General features: G+C 56.8%; 1 protein-coding gene across 2 annotated transcripts in view; it reads left to right on the forward strand.

Moving 5' to 3' along the window:
* iqsec3a (IQ motif and Sec7 domain ArfGEF 3a) overlaps positions 1-24,266 on the forward strand; it is a 76,646-nt gene that overhangs the window by 8,129 nt on the left and 44,251 nt on the right. For both annotated transcript variants that reach the window (XM_086147328.1, XM_086147329.1), the window contains exon 2: positions 9,068-9,148. In XM_086147328.1, the coding sequence (XP_086003454.1) occupies positions 9,068-9,148 (81 nt within the window). The remainder of the gene's footprint in view (positions 1-9,067; positions 9,149-24,266) is intronic.

Below are 24,266 nucleotides of genomic sequence, written 5' to 3' on the forward strand. Positions count from 1 at the left end.
TTCCTCCCCTGCACCTCCTCCTCCTCCTGAACACGACACCTGCCAGCCAGGCTTCCGTCAGGAGGATATCGTACCATATTCTTGAAAAGCAAACGGCTGCTCGCTGGAAACATGTCCGGGGTTTTTGTGGTTTCACAGTTTCCACGACGGGCGCTGGTGACGCCGCCCCCGTGTTGTAACAGCGTCTAACTGGAATCAGCAGCCGCTAATGTTTAGAGGCTGCGATCACACACACACACACACACACACACTCACACACACACACACACAGCACATCCACGCCTTGGAATATCCTGTTTGCTTGTGTTACTACAGCGTCGGTCCTCGTGACACCCATAATATGCCCGGGATATCCGGAGGCGGAAAAACAGTATGTGCGACAACTCGTGGCTTGGTGTGCGGCCGCGGAGCTCGGCACAGGAGGGACGGCGAGATGCAAAAACAACCTCCACCCATCTGTCGCAGAGATTTCACTTCCAGAAAGCTTAGAGCTGAAAATCCCTCAGACAATTCTGATGTTCTGCATCATGTGTATAAAATCTGCCTGTGTGTGTGTGTGCATGTGTGTGTGTGTGTGTCCAAAGAGATTTAGGCACAGGGTTCACTCATGGGCTTACAGTTTAGCCATCGTGGCTAGCGGCAGATGGGCCGGCCCACCTTGTTGCCCCTGAGCCGGCCGGCTCGCCATCGGCCGCTCGGACGCCGCGCTCCAACCGACCCGTGATTTACGTCTTCCCTGCTCTCTCTCTTTGTGCGAGGATGTGTCGCTCTCGCAAAGTCCAAAGTTCAAGACAGAGACGGGGGAGAAAAAGAGGGTTTAACGTGCAAAAAGTGTAAAAAAGGCGTGGAGTGGAGATTATCTGGAGGTTACGCATGCATTATGCAAAAATGACACGATCGCTGAAGTTCCGGTGAGGCAGCGGCGCCCCCGGCGCCGAGCCGCCGAGCCGCAGAGATGCTACGAATATGGAGATCGGCGTACGAGCGGCGTCTCCTCGGGAAAACCCAGCCCGGCCTCCTTTCCTGCATATCGATGCTCGGCACAAGTCGGACCGCCGTGCCGGCCGGGTTCAGGTCTGGCGTACGGCCTTCAGTCATCTTAAACCGGGTTTACGCCTGAATCCTGGTTTACACCTGAGTCTTCCGCCCTGCGGCGCCAGGCTTTTCCACGTCAGGCGGAGCGACGCACACAAAAGCCCCCGAGTTGTCAGGCCGGCGTCCCGTCCAGCGAGGCGCAGGCCAGAAGGAGGACCCGGCGGATACGCCGGTGTCCAGAAGGCAGAGCGAACCCCGCCTTCCAGACGCCGTTCACAAGAACGGCTGTTTCCAGCTTCCGCGCCGGAGCGCTTTTTGTCCTCGGAGGGTTTCGTTTCCAGGAACCTCGGGGTCGAGCGCAGCTCCTCCCAAACCACCATTGTCATGTAAACCCGGAGTCGCGGGGAATATTTGTCGGCCACGGCCATTTTCCCGAGACATGTGCGCCGCGGTTCACACACACTCACACGTGCACACAGGGTCACGCACGGACTTCGACGCGCCCGGGGAAACGTCAGGTCCGGTTAACTTTACCACCGTGAGTAATGTTCAAAGCTTTCTACCTGAGGCCGCCAGGCACCGGCGAGCTTATTGGAACGGGCACGGCGTGTCCGATCGCAGCAGAGCCGTGCAGGACTTGTCCTGCGAGGACAGAAAACCTCCACGTTCGTCCACTCTGACGCTAATTCGCTCACGCCTCTGGTGGTTCCATTCGATCCCGTACGAGGTCGCAGTCGTGCAGGGTGCAGGGTGTGCAGAAGAAGAAGAAGAAGAAGAAGAAGAAGAAGAAGAAGAAGAAGAAGAAGAAGAAGAAGAAGAAGAAGAAGAAGAAGAAGAAGAAGAAGAAGGAGAAGCAGAAGAAGGAGAAGTAGAAGAAGTAGTAGACGAAGAATCCTCCATGTGTGTCTGGAAGCAGAGGTGTGTGTCTTTGTGGAGCAGCAGGACCTGCTCGGTGTTTGAGGTTCAACCCTCCTGGACTTTTTCTCCGGCGCGGCGCCATCGAGATCACGCCAGAGCCGTCCCGTCCTCCGCTGCGCCGCCGTCTCATCACCGACGGCCGTTTGGCGACCCCGCCGACGGCAGGGTTACATCATCAGGCGCGTGGCGCCGGGGGGAGGAGCCAACCGCTTCTGATCGTAGACGGCGAGCGTCGTGCGACGAGTGCGGCCGCGCTGACGAGGAGTTTAAAAATACTCCTTCCTCCCGTCATCGGCCCGCACGCCCTCCTCTCCGCCGCTCAGGTTGCGTTCGCCGCCTTCGGCGCCGCTCTCCTTTATGTGTAAATAAAAACGCCTCGTTGTGAATTTACGGCGCCGTCCATGACGGGTAGTTTCCCGTCGGGCGGAGCGGCGGCTCGGCGCGTGCCAAGTCTTCAGCAGATGGCCCCGCGGTGCGGCGGTGGAGCGCCGTGCTCCCGAGCTGCTCGGCGGCGGCGGCGACAGATGGAGGTCACATGAAAACTGCGAGCGGAAAAAAACAAACGACGCTTTCATGGGTAAATTACTGACTGAAGGCTCAGCGTTCGGTTTGCCCTGTTTCAAGGAAACAAATGGTTCTGAAATACAAAAACAAACGTCGACGTCGGCCGGAAAGCGACCTTGAAGCGGTTTCCTTCCGAGGAAGACGCCGTGAGAGACGCTCAGGACGCCGGGACCACCTGGAAAAAACTGTCTGTGCCGCGGGACAGAAATGCTCCGGAAAATGCGGGACTCGCCGTTTGTGGGCTCAGAGCGCGACGGCCCAGGTGATGGTCCGCCGCCATCCTCTTCTTCTTCTGGCTTCTTCTCACTCAAGCTTTGCCGCTGCGTCCCAGGAAGACGTCTTAGAGAGCCGGTTCCTCAGAATGTTGAGGGTTCCTCGGGCGGACGACGTGCGTGCTGAGGAGGCGCTACCGAGAGCTAAATGGACCGGAGGGGGTCGGAGCGGACGAGATGATCGGGACGCGCTGAGGAAGGACGGCTCGGACGTCCCATGGAGAAGCTGGACGGGAATAAGCGCGGAGAAGCCGGTTCAGTGAGGGAGCTGCAGCCGAGCAGATCATCTCCAGACCGCGGTCGCCCACGTCTTCAGACATGGCGCCGAGAGAAGGACCGTAGAGGGTTTTCAAACGCGTGACCGGAGCTCCTAGTTTGTGGGTGATGATGTCAGCCGGCCTCCGCTAGCTTCAGCGGATTCAGCCGAGCAGCTTCTTGCCGAGCATCGGGCACCGTGGACCTCCTGGCCTGAGACGGAGGTGACATTTCACCCAAACAGCACCCGTTCCTGGCGAGCGGCAGACCTGCATCCAGCCGAGCGTCGGCCTCCGAGGAACCAGCACCGGGAAAGGGTTCTGACCCGCGGCGTCCGTTCCGCTTGCAGGTCTTCTCTTTGAGAGAAAGGCTGTCAAACACCGAGAGCCCCGAGAGAAGCCTCCTCTGATATCCAGGAGACGACGCTCATGTTTGAGATGTTTTGAGGTCCCGCATCCTCAGAAGTCACGTAGCGACCGAAAATATCCCCAATCTAAAAGTGGAACACAAAGACGGGTCGGCGAGGACGGCGGCGAGCTGCCGAAGCCCGGCGGAGATCAGTGGAGATCGGACGGCGCGTCACGGATGTTCTGGATCTTGGTGTGTTCTCAGCCTCTCCTCGGCCTCCTCCTAACCCTTCCGTGACGCCGGCACGCCAGACGTGTTTGGTTCTTCCTCTGAGCGGCAGGTTCCTCCCGGGAGAAGCAGAGTCCATCTCCTGCTTCGGCAGAGCGAGCCGGGCCGCTGGGGACGGCCTGAAGAAAAACCTTTCAAGGAGGCTTATTTTAGGACGGAGGACGAGCGCGGAAATAAACACGACAGGCAACGTTTGCAGATCCTCTCTGAGGACGCCGGCCGGTCCCGCAGCCTGAAACATCTCCACTTACCGCCGTGCTAATACAGAGGTCCAGCTTCCACCTCGCCGCCAGAAGGTCCTCGCTTGGATTCCCACAGGGTTCCTTCCGGTGTGGAGCCTCCATGTTCTCCCCTTGTCTGCGTGGGGTTCCTCGGGTTCTCCGGGTTCCTCCTGCAGTCCAAACACATGCTAAGGTTCATGGAGACCAGAATGAATCTCCAGACTGAACCAATAGGAATCCGTTTCTCCGCTTTTTATCCAGGAGCTTCTCTTAGTGTTTCAAAGAGGGACTTGGATTGGAGCGTCGGCCCGTCCCTTCCAGCTCCATGAGTCAGCAGAGAAGGAACAGAAGAGTGTCCTGTCACACAACCGGGTTGCGGGTTGAATTCCCTCTGCTGCCGTTCTGGTCCTGATGTTCTGACCCGGCTGTGGAACCGCACCGCTATGTGAGCTCACGGCTGCCGCTTTCCTGACCCGCAAGGAAATGGTGTGAAAACGAATCCATCGATTAGGGCGAGCTTTGTGGAGCTCCTCTTCCTCCTCCTCTTCCTCCTCCTCTTCCTCCTGCCGCCCCCCCAGGCCTCTGAGGGCATCTTGCCGCCCTGCTCGGATCCTTCTGCGTCCGCGGCCGGATGGCATCGGCCGGGTTATTGACACAGCCGAGCCGACTCCGGCGGCAGGAGGAGCTCATTGACAAACACATTAGACGTTCAACGCTAAAACAAAACACGGAGAGGATTAGCTCTCAGACAGACGCTGGAAGAGCTCCTACGGATATATGGACTTCCAGAGGAGGCATCTGCCTGGTGGTGGCCTGGAAGAGCACGACTAGAAGGGCCTGGAAGCCCAGCCTCATCTCCTGGGCCAGCCTGGCTGGGAGCATGGACGCCTACATGTCCTGGAAATGTGCATGTTTGTGTGTATGTGTGTGTGTGTGTGTGTGTGTGCGTGTGTGTCTGCAAGGATTAGGGAGAGAGACATGATGTTGAAGCAGCCTCTGGTTGCACATGTAGACCTCTGCATGAGAGTGTGCACGGGTGTGTGTGTGTGTGTGTGTGTGTGTGTGTGAATGAGTGATGGTTGGACGTTTCCATGCAGCCCTGTGATTGGTCCAGGGCGAACCCGCCCCTCGGCCAATCACGGCAGGGATAGATCATGACTGAACAAATGAGAATTCTTCTATCCATCTCATGTATTTTGGAAAGAGAGAAGCGACCGTGGGCGTGATCTTCACGCTTCACGCTGGATGGAGATCATCTCGTCCCGTCTGGGTTTCACCATCTTCCCGCTTGACTTCAAAATCCGTATTTGTTTTCACGCCGTCTCTTCCCGTCGTCCTCCTCCGCCCGATGATCACCGCAGCCGCTCCTGCCGAAGGTTCTGACAGGTTCTGGTCGCCACCAGCGTCGCCCCGTGTTTCTCCTGGCACGATGAAATCCAGACCCTGACTTCAAGTGTGTCAGGCTCGCAGCAGGACGTACGCTTACATTCCCTGTGAGGATCCCCTCGGCTTCTTCCTCTTCCAAAACAGAAACGAACATCTCCCGCCCCGTGGAGGAGGTGTCCGTGGAAGTTTCAACAGAAGATCTTCCCGCGGAGGTCGGTTTCACGTCGCCGCGTGGTGTTTTTCAGGAGAAGGATTCTCACGTGATCTTTGAAAGGCGAGCGAAGAGGAGCTCCGACCTCTGGACCCGCCTGGTCTCCTCACACCTGATCGGAGCTAAGCATGAATGACCTGAATTCTGCCGCTTTATCGTCTGGAAACAAAGTAACGGCTCAGCGTAACACGCGCTATAAAAACACAAATGGCCGCCGCTCGGCCTGAAAACCGGGAGCTGTATTTCTTTTTCAAGACACACAGTTTGATCGTGAGATCAGCGCAGCACAAATTGTCCTCGCGGACCCTGGAGGACGGACGGGTGCGTCCAGAAATCCCTTCCCAAATTAATTCGACGACTTCGGCGTTCGTTAGCCGCGCGGCTCGACGCGTCGCCGTTTACGAGGCTTGTTTTGACGGGAGGCTCAGACGCCGCGGACACGTTCAGACGCGGCGGTGGCTGTTTACATCCTCGCCGTTCCTCCTGCGACTGAGCGTTCACCTGCAGGCCGTCGTAAATGTGCAATGATGTGGCGGTTATTGATGGCGGGAAGACGCCGCGCCAAAGTTTATCAGCCAAACTCTGTTGTGCTTCATCAGAAACACTTGAACTTTGTGTCTAAATATTTCATTCTATGAACGCCGTCGATTTGGGCGACGTCTTCCTCCCTCCCCCGGATTTATATTTTAATTAGTTCCCCACGTCGGTGCCGATCGAGCGACACCCGAGGTACGTTTTTGTCTCAATAAAACGTCCTCATCTGTATGTTGAGCCGCCACCGATGAAAGTTCAGAAGAATTATTGCGCTCATCCCTCTCCGCCCCGGCAATGTGAATCGGGGATTTGATTACGTCCGTGCACGTTTGCTCGGGAGCGGGTCCGTTCGTCTCACGTCCTCACCCTATCTTGTGGTTTTGGTGTCACTTTGGATTTGCCTCCCTATGCAAAGCACAAAACCCCGTTTGGCTCCGCTACTTCTACACTCATGCTAATCTGAGCGCGCAGAAAAAAAACATTCTGCTGTGGCTCTCATGGTCATCGAGACGAACGCAATCAGAGCTGGCGTGAAGAAGGGAAGTGGATGTTGGGGTTAGCCTAACCCTAAGCCTGAACCTCCCCTTGGACGCAGCATCTGACAAGGGCGCATCCATGCGGGGGAATCCAGAGGACTCCTTTCTCACTCCAGTTGAGCTGCAATCAGCCAGTCGTTGGACAATCTTTGGTCCCCCTGGATGTCGACCGCTGTGCCAAGTCCAGCCGGGAAAGCTGCGTCTGCCCGCGGAGGACAGAAACTCCACCGATACCGTCAGCGGTGGATTGGCGAGAGCGTCCCTGCCTGTGCTGTCAGTGTTTCTCTTTTTGGGAAAGTCTTTTTGTGGACGGCCCGCCCACCTCAGCTCCCCCCGTTGTCCACATGCTCAGCTTTTGCACACGTTTTGCTGCCGCCACTGGTTTTATCCCCTCGGCCTTCAAGCAAACCGACCTGGCGGTGCCGCCCGAGGCCACTCCTCCCTCCCGCCGTGCGACCCGGACACCCGTTGGATCCGGTCCACCCTTTACGGCCTGCGTAGTCCTACGGTTGCCTTCCTGACCCATCCGATGCTGGTTTTGCGGGCAACCCGTGGCTGCAGGACTCTGGCGAGGAGGTCAAGCAGGTACCTTAGAGGAACAGAGCAGAATGGACGTTCCTTGCCGCTCCTGCAAGTGAGACGTCGTGGCGGCCGCTCAGGGGTTCGAACACCAACTGCTTCTGGAACGAAGCCGCTCGTCTTCATCGCCGACGTCAAAGTCGGACGGTGAGACCTGAAGCTACGGCGAGCGCTCGCTGGCCGCTCCTCATGTGAAGGGATGGACCGCTCAGAGACGAGGAAACGCGTTACATAAATATTTATTTTGTTTGAAAGGTGGTTGTATAATATCGTTACGTGCCTGGATGCGGAGCGTCATAAGTGCAGTAAGACGCCTGCAGCAAAAGGAGCTGCTATTCAGAGATGATATCAGGGGCGTAGAGATGTTTGTGACCGCAATGAAATGTTGTGTGAAGACGCAGAGTAACATCTCTGCCGTAGTATGAAGGCTTATTTTGGCCCATAACATCCGATAAGATAAGGCACTATAGAAGGATGGAGGATGTTTGGGTCGGAGCTGCCAGGCAGGAGGTCCAGAGGAAGACCGAAGAGAAGATTTATGGACGCTGCCATGCTTGTCGGTGCGAGAGAGGAGGATCTGGAGAACAGGGTTGGATGGAGGAGGGAGACTCAAAGAAGACTATAAATAAGGGACTCCAGAACGCTACCCGTGTGGGTTCTCCCGGCCCGAGGTTGGAAACACCTTCACTTCCTGTCAGGAAGACTCCAAAGCCTCCTGGGACCTCCTGAAGACGGGGTAGAAAAGATGGAGAACCAGCAATCTGCAAAGGTAGCTTCGGTGAATTCTCGGCGGAATCCAAACACAGGTTTCTGCACGTTTCCGGTGCAGCGTTCAGCGAGGTTCAGCGAGGTTCAGCGAGGTTCAGCGAGGTTCAGCGAGGTTCAGCGAGGTTCAGCGAGGTGCGGCTCCTGCCTGTAGATACTGGTGAATCCTGGCTGGTCCGTGATGGAGCTGCTCTTGAAAGGTGCTCCGGCAGCAGCAGGAATAGCAAGAAAAAGCTCTCCATGTGCCTGCGGGCGGAGAAGAGGGGGATGGGGAGCGAGAGATGTGATTGAAAATCAGCACGGAGGGACAATGGGCTGGGGGAGGATCTGAGGAGCTTCCTCTTCCCATCAGCTGGTTGCTCACGGCCTTCAAACCCGGGTGAATCCAGAACTGCGGAACCCGGAGAACCCGAAGTGTCCCGGGGCGAGGCACTGAACTGGCGGCTGCTCCAGGTGGCGTGGTAGGCACCCTGCGCTGGAGCTCCGCCTCCTTGGCCGTGTGGTGTGTGTGTGTGTGTGTGTGTGTGCACGGCTGATGGAGGTCTGAACGCTTCTGTGCTTGAAAAATACAACATCAGACTCGACACTTCATTCCATCCTTGTTTTGGGGTTTTATCTCCATGGTGACGCAGCACAAGTCACTACCAGCTATTCAGAGTCACTCTTTGTATCCTCTCACACACACACACTCACACACACACACACACGTCCCAGTGCTGAGAATGGCTTTATGTGACTGCTGAATGAGAGGGTGAATGGTTGTGTTGGTATCTTCACATGTGTCTCTGATGGATCCCTGCGCCTCCTCCTCCCCGCAGCCCTTCAGGGGAAACGGATTAGCGGATGAATGGATGGATGAATGCGTTCAAAAGTGCTTGACTTTTTCCCGTAACAATGTGTGGACCTTGTGTGGAGCCTCCGCCCCCGCCGACACCGCTCCCCGGGCTCCGCCTAGAAATACTCGGCATAGAAAAGACATCTTTGAGTCAGCTCTGCCTCTGAAAGCACCTCTGGAGAGGAGGAGGCCAAGGAGGCCGAGGAGGCCGAGGAGTCCGAGAAGACGGTCGCCGCGCCGTCAGAACCCCACGGAGCGGGAAACGGGAAAACGGCCGATGAGTGCGAAGTGTTAATTCTCCACGCCGCTCTTCCTTGCAGGAACCAGACGGTGCTCCATCAGTTCTGCTGCCCGGCCCCGGACGCCCCCGAGGGGGAGCCCTCCAGCGCCTGTGTCCCCAGGTAAGGGAGACGATTCCCCGTCACCTCCGCGCAAAGATCTCTTTTCTTTGATTGAGTTTTCTGTAACCTTGGTCGCAGCCACGCATCGCGTCCGTGGCGGCGCCGCGTGGCTCCTTTAACCGGCGCAGCCGCCCCAGCAGAATCCTCTCCCTTGAAGTGGTTAAAGAGGCGGCGGGTTCACCGTTCAAATCCGCCCCGCCCGCCCGATGGCGCCGAGATGCACAGGATGTCATTCGCTGCGTTCACGGAGCGTTAGCGCCGCGCCCCGTCGGACCAAACACATAAATCCGCTGGAAATCGACGGCGATATCTAAATCAAACATGCCGACATCCAGTCTCCCGGACGGCGGCGGAGTTCCCCGTCGGGACGTCCGTGTGAAATACGGAGGGTTTGGGGGGAAAAACTACTTTTAGTCCAGCGGACAATCGCAGCGTTATCTTCACATCTGATGAGAGCAGGGCTGGAAAGAACCCACAAACACTCATCCGACGGTCAGAGACGCCGGAGAGCTTCTTCTGTCCGAAGGCTCCTGGTTTCCACCGGCGCTTCGCTCGGCTGACCTTCAGATGAGCCGGAACTCGATCACCACGCTCGACCCTGAGGACCTTCTGGCTAATTCAGAAGGTCGTCCCAATGTAGGGCGTCGGGGAGATGAACGTCTCAGACCTTTACAGAAGTCTGGAAAACGTTAAGCGGATAGATACCAGCGGCCAAAGCTGCGTATGGAGGCCGAGTCCAAACTGACCTCGGGTCTTTGGGCTGATCAGCTGGTCTCCCAGGAGTTCTTAGTGTTTTCCGATGGAGGCGCGCTCTCCCCAGGTGATCGTGTCCGTCGTGGGCGTGGAACATCCTCGGCGATTTCCACGGGAGTCTTCAGCTCGGTGTTCGTCCAAAACGGCAGCCAAACAAGAGGCGTCTTGACGGCGAATCCAAAAAGCCAGTGCAGCAGGTCAGCACGACGCGCCAACCCAGGAAGGAAGCGCCGCTTCCGTCGGCTTCCGTCGGCTTCCGTTGTCTCCGTCGTTCTTCGCAGCAAACGGACGTCCTGTGCATCCCGTCTCACATCTGGAGGCCCAGAGAGGAACTCCAGCGCGTCTGGCCAGGGGCGGGGCTACATTTCAATACGGGGACGTCGTAACCGTGGTAACCGCCGCCCAGAGGCCGAGGACAAAGCGGGCAGAAGGTCTCCTCTGACCGTCCACCTCCAGCGCCGGCACCTTCTCCACTTCAAGGCGGGACGCTCTGGGGCCGAGACGGAAGGAGCTTGTTGTCTTTCTGTTCTCGTTCCTTTACTTTCTCCTTCTGACAGCGGTCGTTTCTGTGTCTCCACGTCGACCCTGTGGTTTTTGTCCGATCACCCGCTCACACGGCGTCACGCCGCATCACCTCCACGTCACGCCGCACCACGTCCACGTCACGCCGCACGGCGCCACCATCACATCCATCGCCATCCATGTCCACGCCACGCGGGCTTGTCTCTCCACTGTGCTCGCACCGAGTGAAAAGACGAGCACGTGACCAGAGTGTAACGTGCCGTGTGGAAACCAAACATGTGTGCCGTTGGGTTTTGAACCCCCGCGCTGGAAACCGGCGAGCCTTCCTGTCAACACATGTGATGCATCTGTGTTCATGTGAAAAGAGACGTTCCTACCATGTCTGCATGCTTCTTGCTTGGCAGTGATCAGAACCTTGTCTATCTGTGTGTGTGTGTGTGTGTGTGTGTGTGTGTGTGTGTGCGCGTGCGTGTCGATGTACATCTGCTCGCACCTGCTCGGTTCGAGCAGATCCAGGAGAACGTGCCTCACTGATCCATGAGAGCCGTGCGGCGCCGTCCCCCTGCAAACATCTCACGGCCGGTGAGAAGATCCCGTTGTGGGCGGCGCCTGGCGGTCTGATCGCCCCGTTGCCCGTCGGGGCGCCGCTTCCGCCGGCGGCCCGTCAGCTCTTGGTGTCCGCGGCGGCTCAGTGGAGGCCCGCGGGTTTGAAGCCTCCTTGATCCGGGTGTTTAGCGGGCAGTCAAGAGTCACCCAGCTAACGTCCCGTTCCTCATGGGTTGAAACCCAGCTGCAGGCGGGATGTTGGAGATGAAGAGATCTTTTGTCATGAGGACCTGGTGGAGGCTGGAAAGCCGTCGGCGGGGCTTTCGGTTGCAACTTAGAAAACCGCCCGTGATTTGAAGTCGAGTTCAGGAGGCAACGTCAGCAGCTGCACGGAGCTCAAACCTTTTCTGAGCCGGCTCCCGCCGGGGCTTTCACTTTCCCGTTTGCATCGGAACCGCGAGGAGCCGCTGACGGCCGGTCCGGTGAAGAACCGGGCTGAGGCCTCCTGACCAGAAGAACCTGCTCAGGCTGGAGGGCAGAGATGGATTTGATATAAAGGAGAGTATCGAGGTGGACAGAGAAATGCTGCGCTGCCCCAGTAGCATCTACATAGCTAGCTTGATCTTAGCATCACGTATTTCTATTGAAATGTTTAATCGCATTAATCACGTTGACGTCATAGATTCGTTTAGATCGATCAGGACTGATAGTTATTGTTTCCCACTGTGGGGCAGAAAGACCTGCACTTCATGCACTTCAGTTAGTTCTCTCTGCAGAGCAGAGAGCTGTCCGGGTGTTAGTCAAACCTCCGTGTGAAGCCGGTCCTCTTCCGTCCACTCGCTCCTCCACCTGATCTGCGGCTTCGGCCTTCCCCGAGGGTTCGGTCCGAGCCGGGCTCCGCCGCCGCCGGGGTCCCGCGGGGGATCCCTGGCTAGCGTCTGCTCGCCGTCGAGGCGGAACTTCAGGCCGGAAAGGAAAACTCCCGGTCTGGTCGTACTTCCTGCCGCTCCGTCAACCCATCGTGGGTTTGACTTGGAGTCAAGATTGTGTTGTTTGAGGTCGGCCATCTTGACGGCGTCGGTTGTGACACCGGATGATGTGGGAGCGCCGGGCGGTGAGCGGAGCTGTGGGATTGAGTCCGTGTTGGCCGCGCATGCAGTAACACTTGAATCCAATGAATCATGCAAATGAATTAATCTGGATCTACATGTTAACTTAAGTTTGACAGCCCCACTGTGTGTGTGTGTGTGTGTGTGTGTGCGTGTGTGTGTGTGTGTGTGTGTGTGTGTGTGTGTGTGTGTTTGAGTTCCGAGTCCAATATCGTTGTGCAGAGTGCACTCAAGTGCTCAGACTCCAGAGCAAATCATTTAAAGTGTCTTGGAGAAAATGTTGGTCCAGGTTCTCCAGCTCGCGTGTGCAGACGTCCGTTTCCCCGCAGCTTCGGTCCGAGGCCTTTCCATCAGCGGCAACTGATGCAGAAACGCTGGAAAGGAAAGGAAAGGAAAGGAAAGGAAAGGAAAGGAAAGGAAAGGAAAGGAAAGGAAAGGAAAGGAAAGGAAAGGAAAGGAAAGGAAAGGAAAGGAAAGGAAAGGAAAGGTACCGACCGGCCGGCCGCAGAGGGTGAAGTGCAGGGCGGCGGCTGCTCCATCGGCCGTCCGGTCCGGTATAATTGAACCGTACTCAGGAGCTGACGCGAGATCACTGGGCGAGATCACTTGGCGAGATCACTTGGCGAGATCCCTGGCACAAGGTTACCTGTGCGGCGCCGGCCGTGAGAGGACCCGACGCAGCGGAAGTTTGCTCGGGATGGAAACCGCCAGACGGACCGGAAACTAAATGCTATGGATACGAAGTCTTAATGGGGTGCAAATTCCAAGGAGGCACAACCTCGGGTGACTTCTGTCATGTTACTCGCAGCAGCAGCAGCAGCAGCAGCAGGAGGGTGGAGAGCGTCGCTCCAGATTCCAGGTTGGGAGCCCGGAGTCGACGTCGCCATCTCGGTTTTATGGCCGGGAGTGACGGGCGCAGCTGCGGGCAAAAGCATGCGGGACTTTCGGAGGAGGCGACCGTTGGCAGGCCACTCCTCTCGGCACAAAACCCTTTCGCCCCAAAGAATTGCCTAATGGAACGTGTCTGAGTTGGATCTTATGGTGATTTGATATTTCTTGGGACCTTATTCTTGGAAAGACCTTCTTCCCTGCAGGAGGTCCTGGTGGACTTAATGGTCCCGGCTCTTTCTGGCCCATACTCTTTTAGTGGCCCGATGTTTTGAAGAGAAGGTCAGAGAAGCCAGACTGAGATGGTTGGGTCATGGACAGAGGAGGGATAGAGAATATATTGGTAGACGGATGCTGGAATTGGAGCTGCCAGGCAAGAGGTCTGGAGGAAGACCAAAGAGAAGATTTATGGATGTCGTGAGAGAAGATATGAAGGTAGTTGGTGTGAGAGAGGAGGATCCAGAGAATAGGGTTAGATGGAGAAGGTGTATTCGCTGTGGAGACTCCTGAAGGGAAAAGCAAGAAGAAGAAGAAGAAGAAGAAGAAGAAGAAGAAGAAGAAGAAGAAGAAGAAGAAGAAGAAGAAGAAGAAGAAGAAGAAGAAGAAGAAGAAGAAGAAGAAGAAGAAGAAGAAGAAGAAGAAGAAGAAGAAGAAGACTCTTTTAGTGGCCCTGACCCTTTTCTCCAGCCTCCATCGCTGTGGACTGTCTTCACCTCTTCCTCCTTCTTCATCCCTGCTCCCTGTGAGGAACCGAGGTCCGTCTCATCCACACACCCTCCATCTCCTCCCGCCGCACATCGCAGCGTCGTCTGCAAACGGCATCATCTTTTGAGATTTGGCGCGAGTTTTGTGTCTGAAATCGCTGCTCCTGCTATGTTGGGTCACGGATGGTTAAGATTTAGCTCAACTTATTGAAAAACCTCAAATCTGCAGTTTTTTCCCCGAGGCTGAGTCATCGGACATATTTGTTTATGCGGCAGATGGAATAGTAAACACTCTCCTCTTCCCAGATTGTCCAGTCAGCCGTTGGCGGGCGACGGCACACATTTTATTGGCGGGGAGTCTTCTTTGAATTCGGCCACCAAAACTGTTCTGGGTCCAGGAGACGGACGGACAGACGGACGGACAGACAGACAGACGGACGGACGGACGGACGTCTCGCGCTCTTGGGAAGCCGCTGAACTCGTCTCCTTGGCAACGGCACCCTACGGAGGAATTCCACACTAATAAGCTCGCACAATCCGCCGTAATCATTTACCGTGTCAGAGAGGAAATGAGTTATCCGGTTCATCAGCCTCCTACGTTTATCTCGGCGACTGCGGTTTTCATCGAACGAACACGTGACAATCAACTTGCCCGTGATTTTGCTTCTCCCGGTCCCGGTCTTATCACGGCAGATTAGTGCTGATCTGCCTCCTGAACTCCCGCCGTCATTAAATCTTACAACCTCATCCAATATGAGAGATTATAAAAGTGAGCGCTGCGGAGGTATGGAGGTGTTTAACGCGCTGCAGCCGCGAAGCTGAGGAGCAGCATCGCCATCTCCTCCCTTTACAGCCTCAACGCCGGGTCGGACGGGATGCGGATACAAGCCGGGTGCGACCAAGATGGAGGCGCCTCCAAGGATCCGGTTCGGGAGAATGATGGTCCTCCTGCAGGAAATGAATTCCCCTCAGATCAGAGCGTGAGGAGATACTTTGTCATCTTCCAAGACACAGTTTACTCCAATTAATCACCGAAATGATAATATTACCGCAGTGGCCAGCGGAGCGGTGAAGGTTCCCAGAGGAACGCCGTCTGCACGGGTTCGGGAATGACTTTGGATGCGAGTAAAGAAGGGCGGCCGCCGCTCCTCTTTCAGCCTGATCGCCGCTGGGAAAGGACAGTCAGAACGACAAACTAAACCTGCGCCATTTGAGTAAGTGTTGCACTTTTTAGCGAACGGGTCGAAATGCAGCCCCGCATTTCCCATCGCGGGAAAAGCAGCGTCGTACTGGCAGATGGCAGGTCGGATGCAAGTCCGGCGCGACGTCTTGAAAAGAACCCCCCATCCTAAGGGAGGTCTTTATCTTAGATGTCGTGCAAATAAACTGCAGGTTAACCAGGCGGCTCGCTAGCTTGCTCCTTCTCCCGTCCTTTTGAACGCTATTATAGGAGTTCTGTTCTAACGCAGAACTCCTGAGGCGTCACTGGCAGCCGGTGGTGGCGAGGCTGACGCACGAGATCCGATCAAAAGTTATTCCCTGTGCTACTTTATCGACTCCCAGTGATACAGCGACTGTAAACGGTCTTTTTGCAGAATCAAGAGTGATCCTTTTATTCCACCCGAGTCCAATACATCATGTTAGGCCAACTGAAACGAGCTAGCATCGCGCTTAGCGTTTAGCCTCAACTGTCTTGCGTTTTAACGTCCTGCTTTAGCGGTCAAAGCCCTTTGCCCTTCCGTGTCGGACATCGAGGCAACAACAAAAGACCAGATGGCGTTAAAATGGCGGCGCTGGATGTCCATCAAATGGCCGATGATGTTGTGTGGAGGAGCGACAGCCTCTCATCCGTCCTTCTGGCCAACGCTACCTTTGCAAAGACGACCATCCAGCAGGACAGGAGGACCGGCCCGTTCTGTTAGAGGACATTCATAGACGTGATGGAACAGCCTGGCCAAAGCTTCACCTTGCGTCACTCACACACACACACACACACACACACACACACACACACACACACACTGCTCACAGGAATGAATTTGATTTCCAGCCTCCCTCTTACACGTGAAATCCATCCTTGACCTGAAATAGCTAATTTTGTGGGTCAGCTGTTTACCGGATGACGTAATGTTTGTCCTCCTCGCCGTCTGCTGGCCGCCGTTGTGCAACCGAGCGGCCGCAGCTGGAGGACGCGACCTTGTCGGCGGGGAACGGAGGGCGCCGCATCTGGAGACGGCGTGTTCGGGCGCGGATGTGACTTTGCAGCATTATCACACGGCGGCGGAGCCACGTGAGCCTTACACTTAATTTCCCCGTCTTTTGTGTGGGCTTATCTTCCCCCGCGGGCTCGGGACCCGTCTCTCGGCCAATCGGAGGAGCCGCCGCCGCCTCCCGGGTCCGTCCGTTCCGCGGTGGCTTTTTGTTCCGGTGTTTTCCTTCTCCGGCCCTCCGCCGGGGGGGCGGCCGGCCCGCATTCACATGGAAATTGAAAGCGGCGCTCGGCGGCATCGTCAGCCGACGAAAGGAGCTTTTAAGGAGTGTGACTGCTTGTAGTAATTTCTAATTAAAGCGATGCTGTGTCTAATTTATTTTCCCCCGGAGGCCTGCTCTCTGCCGGGCGGCTTCCTCCACAACAACAGCTGCAGATCCGGACCAATCAGACGCGCTGTCATCGGCGGTACATATGTGAGAAGATAATGGAGGAGAGCGAGCTGGATTCCTCCCGATGCCCCGCGGACGTCCTGGTGAGGGCCGAGCAGACGCCGCTTCCCTCCGCGTTCCTCAGCGAAGACCGACGTCCAATCCCGGACATTCAGCTCGCAGGGTTTTCCTGTGACTCTTGTTTTAGTCGCCGAGTTATCCTGAAACATTAACGACGGATATATTTGCGTCCCGTGCCGGAAGACGGAGCCATGTTTGTGTTTCATGCCTGAACGGCAACAATCCCTGCTTCACATGCGAACCGCTGCTCCTCTGAAACAATTGGCCGGCGGGAGAGAGATGGCTTGGATTTCATATTTCATATTTCCAGTGTGTGTAAAGGGTTCGGGCAGATGTCGCTGCTCTAATGACTCCGGCCCTGAATCATGACGATCGGGCCACGGCTCTCAAATCAACGGGGGTCGGCGGCCCCTCGCGGCCCCTCGCGGCTCTGTGAGGTACTGCGGGGGCTTCCTGACAAATTTGGTTTATTTGACAAAAAGGATCACAAACTCAAATGTCTTTCAACACTTTTGCATGAATGGATGGATGGATGACTGTTTTCATGTGACGTGTTTTCACACCTCCGGGTCCTCGAGAGGCCAGTCAGGCGAGCGAGGTCGCATTTTTTTCAAATTTGCATCCAAGCGGAGAGCGTTACTGTATCTGTCAGTCAAAGAATATTCAGATATTTTGAGTCCCCACTTATCGTGGACCCGACCGACCGGTCCGGCTCCCCGTGCCGAGCGGAGACGGAGCCCAAAGAAATGCTGAATAAGGTTTTTAAAGCTGATCCCCCGGCCTTCCTGCTGATTCTGACTTTTAATCATTTCTCTTCCTAAAGAGAAATAAACCACGGCAAACAGTGGTTTAGGTTTGAGAAACCGACGGCCGCCTCCCGGACGCTCGGCCGCTGCCCTTAAAGACCTTTCAACACCAATAACCGTCCTTCGCTGGTGTTTCCCAGGGGAAATAAAGCAGCAGAGGAAAATTTCCTAAAATGTTTCCCATTTCCAAAGTGAAAAAGGCCCGATCTTTACGGAGCAGGGCCTCAGGATACAGATCTTTTGATTTGTGAAGGAGCAGATGAACGCCGCCAAACGGCCATCGGTGATACAGGGTGATACAGCGTGATATACGGTGATACAGGGTGATATACGGTGATACAGGGTGATACAGGGTGATACAGGGGCCGACCTTCCTTCCCGCTATCTCACGGCTCCCTTCCCCGGTACAAGGACACCTGAAAGAATGAATGACGTCCTTCAGCCGCCGTCTCATCAGTCCCGTCATCTCGGGTGGACGTGAAGCTCCGGCTTCCTCCTGCTGAGTGTCGTCAGAATCCCTTCAATCCCCCCGACCGTCCCGACACTCGTGCCGGAGGGTCGGCGGCGTGCAGGGCGGCGTTGGCGTACGCGAGGGAGAGCGGGAGGCCAGAACAGCGCCTCGCTTGCGTCCCGTGCGGCCCTGCGTCTCCGTGGGAACGGCCTGCGGCCCCGTGTCGACGGCGCAGGGATCTCATTGGCTCATTGGCTCATTGGGTCCAGGCTCTCGCAGCGAAGCGTCTGTCAGTGCACAGGACGCAGGTTCTGTTCCAGCCCTGTTAGATCGTGGGCTCGGATCCATCGGCCGGCGTCCTTGCCGGCCCTTTTCCCTCCTCATTTACCCGCTAACACCCCGCCATCGGTCCGGGGAGACATTTTGGGCCGCACGGCGTCGGGAGCTCTTTCTGTCACCCGCGGGCCTCCGAGCGGGGAAACGGCGAGCAAAGCGCCCCAGAGGGGCCGGAGACGGGCCGTTAATCTTTTTATGGCGTCCAATGAAGGCGGGGAACGGACTGTCCGCCCGGCTCTGCGGAGCGTGGCAGGCGGCGGCGGCGGCGGCGGCGGGGGGGCTCGTAAAAGCGGGAGCCATGAGTCAGCGTGCGACCTTTCAAATACAAATCATCCGCATCTTCACGTGAGTCGGCTGACAGGAGCACGCAGGCTGCAGCTGCAGGCTGCAGACGCAGACGCAGACGCAGACGCAGACGCAGGCTGCAGCTGCAGACGCTGAACTGGTGCTTCGATCCCGGCCTGCTCTGGTCTGCGATGCACCGAACCCCCCGTCTAGTTAGCCTAGCATGGCTGCTCTGCCGCAACTAGCTAGTGTGTGTGTGTGTGTGTGTGTGTGTGTGTGTGTGTGTGTGAGACCCAGTGTGAAGCCCTTTGAGAGCGTAGGCTGATGAAAGCGTTTCCAAAGTGTCTCATCCCTCGCCTTTTCTCACTTGAAACCCGGATTTAAGGTTTCCATGGTCTGAGCGAGCGCTGAGCCGGAGCCTCGGTCAGGAAGTTCTCGCAGCTTAACCTCCACACATCATCTGGACGGAACCTCTTATTTCTGCTGCCGCGTCCGAGAACCGTTGAGCGATGGGTCGGAAATATTGAGCGGGCGCGTTCACCGCAGAATAGCGTGAGCGTCGTCATTCCCTTTCCTCCGCCGCGCTGGACGCTCGACCGTGACGGAGGATCGGATGAAAATCTCTGCAACGCATCCGTGGAGGCGTGTGAAGGCGCGGCGGCGTCTGCAGCGGAGGACGGTCAGAGTCTCAGCGGTGGCGCGGCGGGAGGAAGCTGTCCGCCTCGCTCACGTGAAACCCCGGGAAGCTATGCCGTGCAGCGTTCTGGCGTTAGCAGAAGCTGACCTCGAGCGACGAGCCCAGGCGTGTTTCGGATCTTGCTTTCCGTCCGGACTCCTTCCATGTCTTCACGCGCTTCATGTGACCTTCTTACTTCACTCCGACGCTCCGGCTCTCCGTCCCGAACTCCCGCTGAATCTCAGCCAGAAGAAAAAGCTCTACTATCTTCTGCCGGTGGTCGGAGGGCTGTTCGTTTCAGGCTCTGCTGTGCTTCTCGCCGCCGGACCTCGAGGTTTTCTTCTGAAATCATCAGCACTTCAGCCCGGCTGCCACCGGATCTTCATCGCCGGGTTCTTCTTACCCTTCTGCGCACGTGCACGTGGCGACGTCGCGCAGGAGTCTTGTTCGCGGCCCCCGGCCTCCTCCGCCCGGCGTGACGAAAGCGTTGGTGAATCCCCTCTGGCCGCTCGCCCGCTCGCCCGCTCTGCTCGCACTCGCCTTCCTCGCCTTCCGGCGCCAGGTGTCCCGGCGCTGGGCGACGCTGTCCGATCCGGCGCTCGGCGGCGAGATGACGGCAGACCTCCGGAGGCTGGACGGGAAGAGGAGGCGAGGAGGTAGGAGGTGGAGGGAGGGAAGAGGAGGTGGAAGGAATCTGCTGACAAGGCGTGACAAGATGTACCCGCCTCCATGCAATGGAGATATAATGAGCTGTGGAGATGACAAGGTGGTGATGCAGACCTGGGAGAAGACGGGCTTCTGCTGTTCCTTCTCAGCCGCTGGTGGTCCTGACTGTGGGCGTCCAGAGCAGAGCAGAGCAAATGTGTCCAAGACATTATTCTGTGACGAGAACATTCTCCAGTAATCCTGGTTCGTTGCCTCATTGAAAGAGGAGGAGCCGGCGGCGACCGCAGGACGTCCGAACCAGAAGCCTCTCAAACGGCATCGGTTTTGCTTCTCCGCGCTTCTCCTGCTGCTGCTTTCTGGCAGGTTTTTGTGGGAAATGGTCGTCGTCATTGTCGTCCTCACGCTGCCGTGCAGCCGCCTGTTCTGTTAAAGGCCGCGATCGCCTCCGTGGAGTGAGAAGAAAGAGCGTTTGAAAGGAGGCCGGGGAAGCGTCCTCACCAGGAGGCCCCGCCAACGCTGGCGCCGCCCCAGTGGCTCACACTTTGCAAGGTTTTGGAGACCTTCTCCGTGCACACCAGACGGCTTGGAACACCAGAAACGTTGCAGTACACATGCCAGACCAGTGGTTGGTGCTGGGATTTTGCTTTGGACAAAAACACGGGTAGAGTATTGTTGAGTATTGTTGAGTATTGTTGAGTATTGTTGAGTATTGTTGAGTATTGTTGAGTATTGTGGAGTACCGTGGAGTACTGTGGAGTACCGTGGAGTGTCAGCTGGCTGCAGCCTCAGTGAGCATACCTCTGTTCAAAGTGAGGTGTTTCCCATCTCCCTGCAGACGCAGGCTTCCTCAAAGCCCGTCTCCATCTTGCTCCCATTTTCCGGCAACTCAAACATCATTCTGGGGCAGAGCGACTAAAGTTTGGCGTTGTGGTTTAAACGTGGCCTGGATTCGGCCCGAGAGCGTGGCCGTCCTGACTGCTTAGCGTCATTCCACCTTCCCCGCTTCCAAAGGTTTTGTATCTCAGGCGACAAATCCCACGACAACAAATATAGACGCTGAGATCTGGAACGCCGAGACTTTGTTTCCCCGGAAATAAAACGGCATTGATTGTTGCCGGGGCTTCAGGGCTTCTCCCGCTCCACCTTCCCTGCCTCGCCCGGTTCGACTTCCCCAGATGGCTCTCCAGCTTTGATCCGTTGAATCCGTGTCACTCGCGGAATTCTACATCGACGTCCTCGCCGTGTACGCGCACATCCGTCCCGTCGCTGACGACCCGGTCGCGGCTCTGCTGGGTTTGCCGTGTTTGAGCACATGCGTGTTAGCGGTGTGATGGTGCGCGGCGCTCGCTGTGTTTCACCAGATGCCCCCACATGTGAGGTCCCGTCACTTTGGAGGAGCGTCTGAGAACAACACGTCCTTCCTCAGCGCAGGATTAGGGTCGGATGTCACTCGGAGGGAGGAACCGCGGGAGCTCTCCGACCTCGACCTCGCGCTGTCTGACCTTTTCCTCTCATGCCGATATCCGCAATTCTCATCGGCCGAGACGAAGGCGCCGAGCGTGTTTCAAATCTCGTCTTTTGGCCATTTTCAGTTCCGAGCCGCCGGACCGGCGTGCGGCCGTATTCCTTCCCGCTGTGGCCGTACTTTCGGGATCTGGTTCAGTCTCTGCGCAGCCGATGGTGAAGGGACGTTTAAAATCATCCGTTCTCCTTTAGCCGTTCACGAATATGAACGCAGGACTGCGTTTTGACGCTTCTTATCCGAGTACCGCATCGATTTTCCAAAGCCTTGTGTCTCGCGGGAACCAAATGGTGTAATCTTTGTATTTGACAGTGAGTGCAGGAGAGGACGGAGCGGCAGGAAGAAGCGGCCTGACGCAGAACCAGGTTTCTGGTTTACGGAGCCGATGTTTGTCTCCGGCCGTGTTTTCAAAGCAGGGATCGATGATCAGGTGAAGGTCCCGTCCTCGCTCGGGAGCTTCCCGCACATGCGGTGGACATGAAATGCTGGCGCAGCTCCTCCGATTCTGGCTCTGTGAATCTCCCCGCGTCCGCCGTCCCGCAGACGCCCGGCGAGCTGCGTCGGCAGCCGGCCGCAGGGGGACGCCATCAGGACTCGTCTATTTAGCCGCAACTGTATCGCCCTGATATCGGCTTTGCCACCAAAGCGTCCGCACGCACAAACCGTGAAGGAGTCGCAAAGCCGTCCCCTGGCGCCCGCCAGCGTAGAACCTTCCGTGATGTCACCGTTGCAGCAGGAAGGGCCGCACTGAGGATACTGGACGGACTCTGCAATGCAGACTTTCCTCTCAAACTCCTAAACGGTTTGCGGCCGCCGGAATAACTTCCGGAAGCGGCTGGAAACGCACGTACGGGTCTCGTTCCGGGCCAAACCTTTGCGCTGGCGCGTCGCCACCTGACAGTGTTCTATATACTTCATTTTCTGATAGGAATCTGTGTGTTTATCGGGGCGGCGGGCTCCGGCGCCCGGGGAAGGCGGATTCCCGGCCGAAATAGAGGTTGCATCGGAAAAAGCGCTATTTTCTGTCCTCTCTCTGTTTGTTACGGATGTTGTCATTTCCCTTAATCTATCGATAATCCCGGGCTTTATCCACCTCGGAGCGCAGCGGCTCCTCGGCGCCCGGGAAACGACGACCGTTTGTTTTCCGTGTAAGCGCCGTCACTCCTGGCGGTTTCATTTACTTTCATCCTTCAGGACGTCTGTCAGCTTCCCCCCTGCGTTCCGCACGCCGTACCGTCCGGCGACATCTCAGCCAGGATGTTGCTCCTCAGCCGCCTCCGGCTGCCGCTCCACCGCCGGGACCTGGACAGTCATTCGCCCTTTCCGTCTAAGATGTAATGAAAGACCAGATTTATGTCCGTGTCGGCGGCTCCTCGGCTTCCCCTCGACGGTCTGACAAATCCCTGCGCCGTTTCACGTTTGTAAAACGGGTCTTCGACTATTTCTTTTCTGTCGGCGATGCCCGCCTCAGCTCCCGCTCCCCCTCTGCCCACATCTTTTTCCACATTGTAGCCGCTCTCAAACAATTCCACGCTTCTGTGTGGACCGGAGCGCCTTCACTTCCCTTCTCGGGACGACGGTCCATCGTGTCTTCGTCCAGCGCCGCCGGCCGCCCGCAGAGTCGTCCGCACGCGCTCGGGCTCAAGCAGGTGTTTATCGGAACGTCAGTGGAGGCGGCGGATAAAAATCCATTGACATAAAAGTGTAAATACGGAACACGGCGAGCGTCTGCGCTTCACCACGTCGCCTGTATTCAAAAGCGTGGCCGCATCAAGAGAGGAGTCATCAAGAGGTCGAGATGGTAGTAAAGCGTCGGCAGCTGCATCGACGTTGGGACGCGTGCAAGGAAATCGGCGCCGGAGCGAATGACGTTTTAGCGTCCGAGGGAGTTTCAGCGGGAAGCGAGGGAGGCCTCGCTCTCGTGGCCCAGGAGTTTCTCCTCAGATAAATGCTCGTCGGCGGAGTCCTGAAGTTTCAGAGGCGCCGAGCATCTCCTTGGACGGCTGGACGCGGTCGAACCCGCCCGGGTCGAGTGAGGCGGCTCGCAGGAGCGTCCCAACCTTTCCCTGTTTCCCCGGGTCTCTTGATCCGCTTCCATTTTATCTTGGTCGCCCAGCAGCCAGGAATTAAAGCGTGCTAATATTACGTAAGCCCGGCGGTGCGTAGGCTGCCCGAGCGCAGTGGCCGCTCGCTGAGAGGGAGCTCGTTTGGGTTTTTGATGCATCCCTTTATCCTCTCAAACCATCTACAAAAATTGTGTTGGGACCGACAGCCCAATCCGGGCGGAAAAAAAGTCCCGCGTCAATTACTGGTGCCAGAAAACAGGCTCGGTCCTCTGGAGCCACGGACACCGAGCTGCCGGCTGCAGTTTGACGGGCGACCGCCGCGTCCGAGGACCAATCCGACGAGGCCTTTCCAAGCCTCGCTAGCTCGCTGCCCGACGGCTCTCGGGCAGACGGCGGCGACGGGTCTCCGGACCGGGGGATGGTTCTCTGGAGGAGGACCTGCAGAGCTCTGGCTTCTCTGCCGGAGCATCAACCTTCTAGCCGTAGTTCTGAGGACGCAGACTTTTTAACTGCTGTGCGCCGCACCCTGCGGCCGCTAGCATACCAGCTGCTACCCGCATTTAGCATGGAGAGCTCTGCGGAAATACGAAACGATCGCGACCCAAAAGCCGTGTTTACCCAACCCTCGCCATCGCGCCATCAGCTCAGGACTCAGATGCAGCTCTTATTTAAGACAGAAACAACCGATCAAAAGGGGTTTTATGGCGATCTTGGTTTTGTCGTCGATGCCTCTGCTCGCCCCGCGGTCGAACCCGGCCGTCGGCAAACGGACCGGCGTCGCCTGCATTGAGCAGAGACCCGGTCCAGAGGCCTCCAAACCAAACCGGATCCCCATCGCGTCACGCCACGGCTGAGGCTGCGCCGCCAGGACTACTTTCCACATCAGGAAAGAATATATATGTTTGTAAAGCTATTTTCAAACCGATTAAAGGTTGAATCAAGGTCAAAACCAAAATCCCCTCTCAGTCGGTCAGTTTTCATGTTTATAGTTTTAGCTGCGGCCCTAAAAATCCACCTTTGATTTCTGTGATTCGGCTGAGTTTTGTCTAAAACAACAAGCCGAGCCG

Source organism: Fistularia commersonii, chromosome 5 (assembly GCF_037954325.1).
Source record: "Fistularia commersonii isolate RoL2024-O1a breed Wild chromosome 5, RoL_Fcom_v1.0, whole genome shotgun sequence".
Classification (NCBI taxonomy): domain Eukaryota; kingdom Metazoa; phylum Chordata; class Actinopteri; order Syngnathiformes; family Fistulariidae; genus Fistularia; species Fistularia commersonii.